We start from the raw sequence: 13,560 nt of genomic DNA on the forward strand, positions 1-13,560 counted from the left end.
ATAAACATCACAGAATGAAGGTACAGAGCTTGAGATTTTTTGTTCTGTGAGCCGCCGTGGTCCGCTGACAGAGGTGGCAGTGTCCCCCTGCGACATGCAGCTTTTCAGATATCTGTGCTCACAAGTCACAGCCTGGGAACACCTGTAGTGGCTTGTAGGATACGAGTTCACATAACTGTACAGTGAAGCGTGGACGTGGGCATGCTGTCCTCACGTGGAAATAATTTAAACCACATATCGCTTCAGCTGACCGTGGCGTCAGCACACCACAATGCTGGTGAATATTGTGCCATGAAGGAAATCACCTCACGGGACACCCCTGCAAGGCACGTGTCACTGCAGGATTTCCCCACATATAATTAAAACAACATGTCACATTTGCAGCGAATCACTGCACACTGGACACACCTTGCTGGCTGATGTGCTCACGATACGAGAGCCCGGCTCTTTATGAGATGGGAGCTGGCTCTTCATGAGACAAGCACATCAGGTTGTAAAACATGAAAGAGAGAACAGTAAGCCACATCATTTCATTACTTTCCGGTGTACGACTAGGCGGAGACTAAATCCGCTCTTTATAACAGGAATTAAGTATTATAATTTATGGTGTTTTAATAATTTTTTTGCTTTGCTGATGTGTGCGTGACTTTCCACATGCTCACACTGTGTTCGTGCGCGTGAACATGAGCGTGCACAAAACCATTGCCGCAGTATTGTGCATGCCTGTCCGACCGTGTGTACCTCCCGACAGCAGGTGGAATGTTTCATGGTTCCCCATTTTGTTTTTGGTTCGCCGGTTTTCTTCTTCTTTCTGCGTCTTTCGTGTTATGTGTGAAGGGGTTCTAACTACAGTAGTTCAAATTGCATTATTTAAATATGCTTATTTCCACTTCTAATTTTACCTGTAAGTAAGGGAAAACTTCATGTGGGTGATGAGATTATTACTGTGACTCTGCTGGTGTAGCTATCTTTCTTGAAATTCAACCAAATTTAGGAAAGAGCACAGACCTGTGACACCTGCACAGTGGGGCATCATAATTTCATCATCTATAGAAGAGATAATTTTGCAGACAATTGTTTTTTATCAAATTATGTTAAGTCAGTTAGAGGGACCACTGCATCAGAAGCAATTTGTGTGCACCATCGTTCACCTCTGATAGACACGAGAAAATCCACTTTATTTAAATTTTATTGGATTATGCTCTCATTGTTTCCTGCTCAAATTATAATTACATTCACTATGTTTATATCCCTGAAGATACAGACTATGAGACTATGTTTAGAAAGCCATATGAGAATGAGATGTAAAGATTTTAATAAATTATATATAAACATCAATTACAACTTAATATTTTATGCAAAAAGGGTACCTCTGCCTGTAATGCTTGTGATAAAACAGCAAAAAAGTCACTGATCTCCTGGTAATGGGAAAACATGTGTTATTTATTATGATGACTAAAACTTGGTCAAAGCTTAAAGATTTTTGCTGCGTTGACATCTAAGAAATACACTGTAACCTTTATTTATGCAATCATTTTCATGACTATCATGACTATCAACAATGGATGATTCGTGCTATTATTAATTACAGTCAAACTAGATACAATGACTTTAACTTGAGTCTTTCAATGTCATAGCCAACTGGAGTTACACATTAAAATCCATGCAACAAAATAATTATTTGTTGATATAAAAATAATGTACCACAATCAGATTATTTTCACCACAAATTAGTATGTATTTCAATTCCTTCCCTGAAATTAATTATTTCTGTCTCATGAGGGTGGGAAAAACAATTGCTCATCACGATATCACAATATGTAATTTTACAATATGAGAGATTTTTAAAAACTGAAAATCGATATATTCAACTGCTGGTTGAAACAAGGTGGGCATGTCGCAAAGCCTTCATCCAACAGAGGTAATGTAGAGTGGAGACCTAATTAGAGTGTGATTTCTAATGTTCTTTGCAGTGTTATAGTGTATAGATTTTACTTTTCTTCATGGTCTAGTCTTTCAAAAAGTAAGCAAATCACAATATATTGTAATATGTTGCAATCTTTGTGGAATCACATTTGTCAAGTATTGTGATGAGTATTGTATCAACACCCATGTACAGTGATGTGCAACATGTAAAGAGTCGAGTGTATCATCCCAGCCCTACTAACATGCCCTCGAAAGTATTAAAATCATTCCTTCAAAAATGGCCAACAGCATTCAGCTGTTGTTGCAGTAAGTATTTAAATAACTGAAAAAGTAGTTGAGAAATGTGGCCTATTCAGGCGGAGTGACCTTCAGGAAAGCAGCTATGCTTCAGGATAAAATGTGAATAAAATTATTGAGGTAATTCAATCATTTTTATGTCGGGTTACTGTCTTATTTAAATTCTCCTCATCACATAAACAATGTCCCCCACAAAGTGTTGTTGCAGAATTGGAATTGAATTAAAATTCACATATAAACAAGTAGAAGGTTGTACACAATCTAAATAGCTCATATGGGTTTAACAACTTTATTTTGATTTTGGACACATACTTCTTGATAAATGTCAACTTTACTTGTGGACTGTGACTAAAGTGTCACCACTGATTAAGGCCAGTTGTTGCGTACGTCACTAACAGCACAGTTTTCCGACTGAAAGTCTGTTCTTTAAATAATAACACAATGCATCACAAAATGATAAAATTTCACTCCAAATTTCATTAATCTTATGCAGTGTCATTAAATTAAAAGAAAAATGTAAAAGCATTTTAAAATCCATAAATTAATCAATAAATTAATGGGACTATTACGATCATGGTTCTTGTGCTGATGTCACTTCCTCCTTCTTCTCCAATGTTGGGACTCACCCAGAAGTTCCTGGTTTTTAGTGGCACGCAGTTCAAAATCAGAATATTTATCTGTTCAGTAACTGCGCACCAGGAAAGGACAAATTTCAAACTGTTGTTTAATTTTAGTCTTAAATACTCCAAAACAACAACAAAAAAAACATTACATATCGTGCCACCTACACTTTAAGGAAGCCAAATCCAATGTGAGCCTAATTTGAGTCTTGTGAACTGTGTATGTGTTCATATGTGATTTTGTGGTTACCCAATATTCATTCATGAAAGACACAGGTTGGAAAACCTTAAAACAGGCGTCTCAGTCAAAGCAAATCCTTGTGTGACACCTTGACAAATGAAGCCTATACTAATTACTTTTGTATTTAAACCACAATGCAGGACAATGAAATCAGATATGAAGGTGGTGTGCACTGATGTGTGCTAATGGGCTATTGTGCAGAGATGATACCATTACTGTCCCTGATTGGACACAGCGTGGATGCACATTTGTGAACAATAGATATTCTAATGAGGTTTCCTCAATACAGCTGCCAAGATGGAACAACGATGTGTATAAACGTGAGGGTCTGTGAACACAATATTCACAGGGATCAGCATACTTTCAGCGGCCCTCTGACAAATTTTATTAGCCCATGCTATTTCAACCCACCTGCATTTCCAGAACAATAATGGCACAATGTGTCCATGTGCTGGTGTTTGTAGGATCCTGCAGGATAATGCACCTGTCTTTGAACAATAGGTACAAGCCCCTTAAGTGCTATTCTATTTACCTGTGGAACAGCATAACTGCCAGACATTTAATGTCATTACGACACTGATTACTGAGTAGTGACCATTGTGTGGACTGTATATATGCTGTAATGCAACATAATTATTCTCTAAACTGAATCAGTCCTTGCATTCACCTTTACAGTTGTGGATTTTGTCATTTTAATGCTGTGTAATCATGTTAAATATCCCCACTCACACTCTGATGTACTTCTTTTCAGGTGTTTCAGTGGGATGGCGAACAAACTCTCCTGGCGAACACCTAAACATCTGGTCCCAAAATCATCACTGAATAAATCTTTCCTTCGAGGAATGAGAGAAAACAAACACACTAAGGCCAGCGCCGGCACAGGCGTGCACACACAAAGATAGATATATTTGGAAGCACTGCTCTCTGAACATCTGCCAAGACAACATCAATACAATACCTCTGAAAACTGAAGGGTACATAGAAGAAAAGGCAGGAATGATAACATGAAAAACAAAGGCTCAACATGACTTCGAAAGCAAGTTTCATCTATTCAAATCTACTTTGTGGCCTTTTTCCCCTTCCTGATAATGACAATCAAAATCACAGTGTGGCACATTTTACCTCCATTGATGTGGTTATTGATGTCACTCTGGAGGAGCTCGGAGTCGAGCCCCTGCTCCTCCACGTCGAAAGGAGTCAGTTGAGGTGGCTCGGGCAGCTTTTCCGGATGCCCCCTGGACGCCTCGCTGGAGAGGTGTTCCGGGCACGTCCCATTGGGAGGAGGCCCCGGGGAAGACCCAGGACACGTTAGAAGGATTACATCTCTCGGCTGGCTTGGGAACACCTTGGGGTTCCCCCGGAGGAGCTGGGGGAGGTCTGTGTGGATCGGGAGGTCTGGGCAGCTTTGCTTGAGCTGCTGCCCCCGCGACCCGACTCCGGATAAAGCGGAAGAAAATGGATGGATGGATGGATGATGTGGTTATGTTTTCACTCATGTTTGTTGGGATTATTACATGGGTTAAAGCAAAAAATTTTCAACTGAATGAAATTTTTTCCTGGCAAAAATCAATGCCAGCAATTCCCTAAAATGTGGCGTAGTGGGGGCACACACTCTTTTTTTCCTCAATAAATACAATAAACACATTATACAGCATACAAATCTATTCTAAACAGCCTCTAAGGAGAGACAGACAAAGCAGAAAAAGAATGGAAAACTTGAACATAAAGGTACATAAAAGGGTGGTGGGGTGGGGTGTAGTCTTGATTCTGCTCCCCCAAAACATTTTTTAAAGACCAAGTCAAATTGTGTGGATTCTGGTGAATTTTAATGGGTATGAAGCCCTCTGAAACAAACAAACAAAAAAAAACTCACTTCAAACTATGGGGGTCTGGGGGATCTCCCACATAATTTTTTTTTTTAAAACAGCAAGTCAAATTTTGTATATTGTGGTGGATTTTAATGGGTATGAAGCCCTCTGAAACAAATAAGTCACTTCAAACTGTTACGTAAAAACACAGTATTGATAATGGGGGGTCTGGGGGATCTCCCCCAGAATTTTTTTTAAAAAAGCAAGTCAAATTTTGTATATTCTGGTGAATTTTAATGGGTATGTAGCCCACTGAAACAAAGAAAACTCACTTCAAACTATGGGATGTCTGGGGGATCTCCCACATAATTACTTTAAAAGAGCAAGTCAAATTTTGTATATTCTGGTGAATTTTAATGGATATGAAGCCCACTGAAACAAAGAAAACTCACTTCAAACTATGGGGTCTGGGGGATCTCCCACAGAACTTCTTTAAAAGAGCAAGTCAAATTTTGTATATTCTGGTGAATTTTAATGAGTATGAAGCCCACTGAAACAAATAAGTCACTTCAATCTGTGAAGTAAAAACACACTATTGATTATGGGGGGTCTGGGGGTGCTTTGTCTTCTGTAGTATTTTGATCTGTTCTAATCCGTTGAATGCACCAAATAGGTACTGTGTTGCTGGCTGTATAGTCAATAAAATACAAAATTAGGGCCTAAAGCAACTCACAACATTGTTCTGCTGTGCATAAAGTAACACTCACCAGTTTTGAAAACGCATCTGCATTGAGAAACTTAAAACTGGCTTATTCACATTTAATCTGTAAAATGCTCTCACTCGTAAAACAAACTTGGGCTGCAACTAATGATTATTTTAGTAATCGATTAACCATTTTTTTTGTTTTTTTTTTTTTACTTACATGTGAGTTTTGCCATTATTTCTTGAAGTGAGTTATTATTAAAAGGCCTTTATCACGCAACATCAACGTTTGACCTTGTAATAAAGTTATGATGTTATATTCTCGTCAAAAACATACCTCGAGTAACGTTTTGTTTTATTTTGAGAGATTTCCATCAGGTTTCATCCGATTATGAGCATTTTTAGATGCCTACGGAAACTATCTCAACTGACAACATATTACAGCAAGAGTCCACAAAAGTATTTTAAAGGCCTGACTAAAGTGTAATATGTGATCTTTAATAAGTTATTTTCATGAAAAAAGACACAAATGTGCAATTTACTGCATTTTATATTTTTCTTGTGTAAAAGCTTAGATGTGGTTTTACCGAAACAAATTGTCATTAAACTTAAATAAAACAGTTGTATATAATTCTTGTTTTACATTACTTAGTCCACATTACATTTTATTTTATTTTACTTTACCTTATGTTTATATTAGTTGTGCATATACGAGGGCTGTCCGTAAAGTATAGGTCCTTTTTATTTTTTTCAAAAACTATATGGATTTCATTCATGTTTTTACGTCAGACATGCTTGAACCCTCGTGCGCATGCGTGAGTTTTTCCATGCCTGTCGGTGACGTCATTCGCCTGTGAGCACTCCTTGTGGGAGGAGTCGTCCAGCCCCTCGTCGGAATTCCTTTGTCTGAGAAGTTGCTGAGAGACTGGCGCTTTGTTTGATCAAAATTTTTTCTAAACCTGTGAGACACATCGAAGTGGACATGGTTTGAAAAATTAAGCTGGTTTTCAGTGAAAATTTTAACAGCTGATGAGAGATTTTGAGGTGATTCTGTCGCTTTAAGGACTTTTCACAGTGCGAGACGTCGCGCAGCGCTCTCAGGCAGCGTCATCAGCCTGTTTCAAGCTTAAAACCTCCACATTTCAGGCTCTATTGATCCAGGACGTCGTGAGAGAACAGAGAAGTTTCAGAAGAAGTCGGTTTCAGCATTTTATCCGGATATTCCACTGTTAAAGGAGATTTTTTAATGAAAGACGTGCGGGCGGATTGCAGCGTCGGCTCGCAGCCGCCGCGACGCTCCGTCACAGGAAAAACACCTCTGTTGGAAGCCTTGAGGACAAGTTGGAACATCTCCAGCTGATAAACAATTTCTCATATACTCACTCCACTGAAAGCCATCAAAAGCCAACTGGATTTTAACAAATGGTTATCAACACGGAGGTGTTTTTCCTGTGCCGCCGCGCCGCGTCGGCTGCGTCCCGACGCGCGGACCCGTCCGCACGTCTTTCATTAAAAAAATCTCCTTTAACAGTGGAATATCCGGATAAAATGCTGAAACCGACTTCTTCTGAAACGTCTCTGTTCTCTCACGATGTCCTGGATCAATAGAGCCTGAAATGTGGAGGTTTTAAGCTTGAAACAGGCTGATGACGCTGCCTGAGAGCGCTGCGCGACGTCTCGCACCGTGAAAAGTCCTTAAAGCGACAGAATCACCTCAAAAGCTCTCACCAGCTGTTAAAATTTTCACTGAAAACCAGCTTAATTTTTCGAACCATGTCCACTTTGATGTGTCTCACAGGTTTAGAAAAAATTTTGATCAAACAAAGCGCCAGTCTCTCAGCAACATCTCAGACAAAGGAATTCCGACGAGGGGCTGGACGACTCCTCCCACAAGGAGTGCTCACAGGCGAATGACGTCACCGACAGGCGTGGAAAAACTCACGCATGCGCACGAGGGTTCAAGCATGTCTGACGTAAAAACATATGAATGAAATCCATATAGTTTTTGAAAAAAATAAAAAGGACCTATACTTTACGGACAGCCCTCGTACTCTGAATAATTTACTGTTAAATTTCACTATCTTTTATTTGGCTAAAACCACAGAAAGCACCTTTTTGGAGTTGCACTCAAATCTCATTGTAATGCAAATTACAATGACAATAAAGGCGATTATTATTAATATAGAAATAAAAATAAATAAATAAATTCCAATTCGTAATACATTTGACTCTTTTACGACAACAAACACTAAGCCATTAATTATTTATTATACAGAAAACACGCACACAAACTGTGCTGAGATGCGAACAGCTTAATGCTAACTTTGACACTGAAAACGCCATAGACATGCTAACGCGTTAGCATCTGTCCCGTTTTTAAGTTATAAAATACATCTATCAACTGTTTTAGAAGACCATAACAGGTCGGTTTAATATAAAAAAGGTAAATATTATTCACAGACATATGCTCTTTAGGGTTTTAGCGGGGGGAAATTAAGATAAAGTGACAAACCACCGAAGCAGAGTCGGATCATTGCTTCACTGGTTCAAAGCAAAGCCACGCCCCGCTCTACTTGGGGAGTGTCTGCCAATGTTCCCATGAAGACGGGGAGGAGAAGGACCGTGGCTCATGGCAAGCAGTAAACAGAGCGGAGAGGAGTGAAAATTCACACAGTCCCTTCCTCCACAGTCCACGCTGACATTGCTGCTGCTTTGATTAGCGCAGAATGGGATGTTGCTTTGACAGTAAGACTATCATATTTCGGCCCCAAAGCACGCATGACACCACGTGCGCACGCATATGTGTGATTAAATTTTCCAAATGATGGAAATCCGTCGTGGTGACAGAGAACTTTAACCCATGAATTATTAGCAAGTTTTCACAAATACAAATTAACATATTTTCCGATGATCTTTAGATCCCTTATTTAGTGAAAAAGTGGAAATAAGGGATAAAGACATAAATTACAAAGTCAATCAAATTCACCACCAATTCTAAGAAAAAAAATTGGCACAAATCTCCGTAGTCAGAAATTTTCTAAATCAAACAACCCAAAATTAGCTGAAATAATCTTTCTCTGTTTTAATTATCTCACATCCAAAGCATAATAGAAGGATTCGTTTTGAAAGTATTTTTACAACTTTAGTGTCATGAACACAAACCACACAAGTAGTGTGCCACTTACTGGCTGAAAGTCTTATAGATGAGGTCAGTTTGATTTATCTTGACGATACATTCCTCTTCCTGGAACAATCCTTCTTTGTGTGACCGACTTTCTTCCTCCACTCCACGGATGTACAAACCAAGAGACCTGAAAAAAGACCAACAGAAAAAGGAGATGTAATCACTCCATCATGTAATGTTTTATACTGTCAAAATCATGTAATATGAAATGCATTTCCACTATTGTGTTATCCATCTGGGGTCCACGGATGAACCACAGCATCTAGCTTACTTTCTGTCATATCTATATTTTAATAGCCAAGTGGCTTCTGCGTGCATGTATGCGTGTGTGTGTATAGCTTTGATCACGCAGAAACTGTGGAGAGCTGACATTTACCGTTTGGTATGCTTATGTATTTTAGATCAAAGATGAAAGCCGCAAAACAGACAGTTGATAGAACTAATATTTTTGGAGAAATTAGCAATATTAGCTAACAACAGCAAACAATGGATGTTGATAATTAAATTTGGACTTGCGCAGCATTCCAGCAGGGGGCTGTAAATTATCTACGGTATATACTAAAAGCCAAGTGGCCTCTGTGTACGTATACGCGTATATGTGTATGTGTCTGTGTATAACATCGACCATGGACAAACTGGGAAGAGCTGACATTTGCCGATTGGTACGCTTGTATTTTGGGTCAAGTATGAACGGTGCCAAAATGGAACATTGATAGGACTAATATTTTTTTGTAGAAATCACGACTATTACATACCAACAGTGAACAATGGATGCTGACAATTACATTCTGGACTTACATGCCATTCCAGCAGGGGGCGGAAAATCATCTATAGATTAAAAGCAAAGTGGCATCTGTGTACGTGTATGTGTGATTTTATTTAGTAAGTTAAATGGTAAATGGACTGCATTTATATAGTGCTTTTCCATCTGCATCAGACGTTCAAAGCGCTTTACAATTATGCCTCACATTCACCCTGATGTCAGGGTGCTGCCATACAAGACGCTCACTACATACCGGGAGCAATAGGGGATTAAAGGCCTTGCCCAAGAGCCTTTAGTGATTTTCCAGTCAGGTGGGGATTTGAACCCATGATTTTCTGGACTGAAGCCAAAACACCTTAACCACTAGACTATCACCTCCCCTAAGTTCAATGTAAGTACATGATATAATTGTAAATATGTTAAAAATACATGTATGACACAAGAAAGTGGAAACACTCATTTCCATTGTGGTCCATTTAAAAATCAAATGACAAAATATAAGTAATAATAAATTAAAATAATAATAACAACAACAATACTGATGATAGTGATAATAATAATAATAATAACAATAATAATAGTGTGTATATGATAACAACCTAAACAATTTATAAATACATTAAGACAGTAAATTAACATTAAAAAATTACATAATGAACAGGAAATAAAAGGGCTGAGTTCTTATTCTAAAAACTGTTGAGGTCTGAAAACATTCTAAAACATTCTGGACTCACATGTCATTCCAACTTATTATACAGACACTGCATAATTTATTACCACCCTTGAAAAATGCCAACTACCTATTTTATAAACACTATGCAATGTAAAGCCCGTGGATCCCCACAAGCAATACGCTAGTTTCTATTAATATTGTGGCAGAATATCACTACGTTGGACCAAATCCCAAAACTACAAAGTCTGCAAAAAATAAAAAATAAATAAATAAAGTCTAAGAAAATGCACCATCTTGGGTCATGGATGGTAGCCACCCAGGCAGACAACCGGTTCATCCCCATCACTCGAAACAACCATCTATCTGCAGCAAGCAGGTGATATGGGGTCATCCCCTTGGTCTTCTCTAGGCACTGGGTTCCTCAGTATTCAGACACATTTGTGTTGAATCATGCACAGAGAAATGCACCACATGGCCAAAATGTCAACACTGATGCAAAAATGAACAAAACAAACAGGTTCCTTTCTTTATTAACTTATTGGACTAAAAAAAACCATCATGATACAAGAAGTGTGAACAACAGAAGGATAATCTGCGAACAATGAAAATAAGTGATACATTAGCTTTGTAGGATAACAATAAAACCTGCTATGTATTACAGTCACATGTTAAAATGACCTTTCAATGTGTCCAATGATGTTGCCCTTGGAGACCATATTTATTTAGACATAAATATGTCAAAATAGATACTTTTGTCTTGCTCTCCCAGTGTTCTCTGCAGATGTGCTGCTGTGGATCTATCGGTGCCCATGTGATCCACCATTAAAAGATAAAGGCCCACTGGAAACACAGTGGTCACAAGCTGAGATATAGACCATTATGGATGTGACAAACACACAGGATGACAGCCAAGGACTAACATTAATAACATGTCAAAAATGTAATACGGGCATAGAGGAAAACAAATTCACGACGAATTACACAGTGGCTCCATGGCTCCATAAATGGTGCAGTGTCCGCATGATCTTCACCAAAAGAAGCATGAAAGCAGCGAGATTTTATGCTGTTTGCCTCCGTTCCCATGAATTCCACTCCGGTCAGCACTGCTTATCTGGCTGCACATAGTATTACTGGCTCACAAACTTGTTCATCCTCTAGTCCCCCCCCCCCCCCCCCCCCCCAATAAAATAATGGTTTCCAATCACTTAACTGCAAACATCTGTTGAACAAGAACAATAAAGCATGTAATGCACGTACTTGTGCATGTACGAGGTCTGTTAGAAAAGTGAATTTTTTCACGCCTGTCGATTATGTCATTTGCTGGCAAGCAGCCTTTGTGTAAGGTTGTGTGTAGTGCTCTCGGCAGTTTTTCATTGCAAGGAAAATGGCGGAACGACTGGAGCAGCGCTACTGCATCAAATTTTGCCAAAAACTGGGTGACAGCCAGGTGGAAACCATTCGGAAGATTCAGACGGCTTTCGGTGACGATCCTATGGGCATCACACAGATTAAGGAGCGGTACAACCGGTTTAAAGACGTCCGCACAACGGTGGAGAGTGAGCCACGCTCCTGTCAGCCATCAACATGCTGAAATGACGAGATCATTTCCAAAGTAAACGCTGTGGTGATGTGGGACCGTCGTGTGACTATCCGAGAAATAGCGGAAGAGGTGGATATCAGCACTTTTTCGGCACATTCCACTGTGACAGAAGATTTGGCCATGAAAAGAGTGGCAGTGAAATTCAAGTTGAAGCTGCTAACGGTGGAGAAAAAGCACCTCCGTGTTGAAGTCTCACAGGACATGCTGGACTCTGAAAAATGATGCCCACCTCTTCCACAATTTCTCGGATAGTCACACGATGGTCCCGCATCACCACAGCGTTCACTTTGGAAATTATCTGGTCATTTCAGCATGTTGATGGCCGACCGGAGCGCAAATGCCGCAATCGACAGGCGTGAAAAAATTCACGCATGCACACGAAGCTTCAAGGTTGGCTCATGCGAGCACACATGATTCAAATCCATCAGGTTTTTGCAAAAAATAAAAAGGTCAGATACTTTTCTAACAGACCTCGTACAGTCCCTGTGTTTCTGACCAGTTTTTCCATAAAATATACAAATTAAACTTAGTTTTTCATTGTTGCTTAAGTGTTGTTTATGCAGGGGTGGTGGCCAAGTGGTTATTGGACTTGCTTTCAGTGCGGAAGGTTCCCGGTTCAAACCCCACCCCTGCCACATTTCTCCATGTAATGTGGAGTTGAGTCAGGAAGGGCATCTCGGGTAAAACGTCAACATGCAGATCTACGTCAGATTTGTTATGGCGACCCCAAGTGCAAAACTAGGGAGCAGTGAAAGGAACTTACTTTTTAAATTAAGTATTCTTTATGAGTCAAAACTGTTTCATCCTTGTTCATTCAGAGTATTATATTGTGTTTCAACCAGAGGCAGACTGGCATATCAGTTGGCACAATAATTTCGACCGATATGAGCCTTTTAAGAATATGAAAACATTTATATCATAGAATAGACAATACAGAAAAAAATGTGGTTGCTGGAAAGTGTGTCATTACTAGGGTTGGGTATCAAGAACCAGTTCTATTCGGGTATCGTTAAGAAATGATTCGATCCACCGATACCAATAGTCTTTTTGCTTAACGATTCCCTTATCAGTCAGAGAAGCTGTTGTTTTTGAGGGTGTTTTTCGGGAAAATGATCATTCCTCTACGGTGATTACAGACCCGCTGCAGGGTCTGTAATCAACTGCTTCTACAGCGTGACTCCACTTTGAAGCCTGAACCATTAAAGCAATGCGTTGACCCGCTGGCTCGATGGTTCTTTGATTCGCTGCTCTTCAGATGCGGCAAGTCTGCTTTTTAACCCCTCTCAAAGCCATTCAAATATGTCAATCGTGAGTCACTTTTATGTGGATTAAAGTAACTAACTGGGACTGGGTCTTGTTGCAGTCAAGAAACGAGAATCGTCCTCCGTTCCTTTGGCACAGCTCCAAACGCTGCACGGCTCTCTGCCTAGACTGATGAAAGTTTTTTTTTTATCATCTATGCATTCTTTAATTAACATTTTATTTTCTCTTTCTGTTGAATATTTGTTGGTTTTTAAATAATGCTCACATGACTACTGTTCCTAGCTGATGCTCACATGAATGCAGGTAGCTGTTCCTAAGTTTCCATAATCCATCCAGCATGCACTAAACAACCAATCAGGTCTGTAGACTCATCTACGGTTATTACATAGGCAAAACAAAGTTGTGTTTTCAATTGAGCTGGTGAATCATATCTTGCTACAAGCTAATCACTTTACCCTCATTACGTGATTTTTTTCAGTTTG

General features: G+C 39.4%; 1 protein-coding gene across 2 annotated transcripts in view; it reads right to left on the reverse strand.

Moving 5' to 3' along the window:
• The window catches only part of LOC117524798 (partitioning defective 3 homolog B-like), an 830,560-nt gene that overhangs the window by 530,002 nt on the left and 286,998 nt on the right, over nt 1-13,560 (reverse strand). For both annotated transcript variants that reach the window (XM_034186621.1, XM_034186620.1), the window contains exon 7: nt 8,781-8,906. In XM_034186621.1, coding sequence (XP_034042512.1) covers nt 8,781-8,906 — 126 coding nt within the window. The remainder of the gene's footprint in view (nt 1-8,780; nt 8,907-13,560) is intronic.

Source organism: Thalassophryne amazonica, chromosome 14 (assembly GCF_902500255.1).
Source record: "Thalassophryne amazonica chromosome 14, fThaAma1.1, whole genome shotgun sequence".
Lineage (NCBI taxonomy): Eukaryota > Metazoa > Chordata > Actinopteri > Batrachoidiformes > Batrachoididae > Thalassophryne > Thalassophryne amazonica.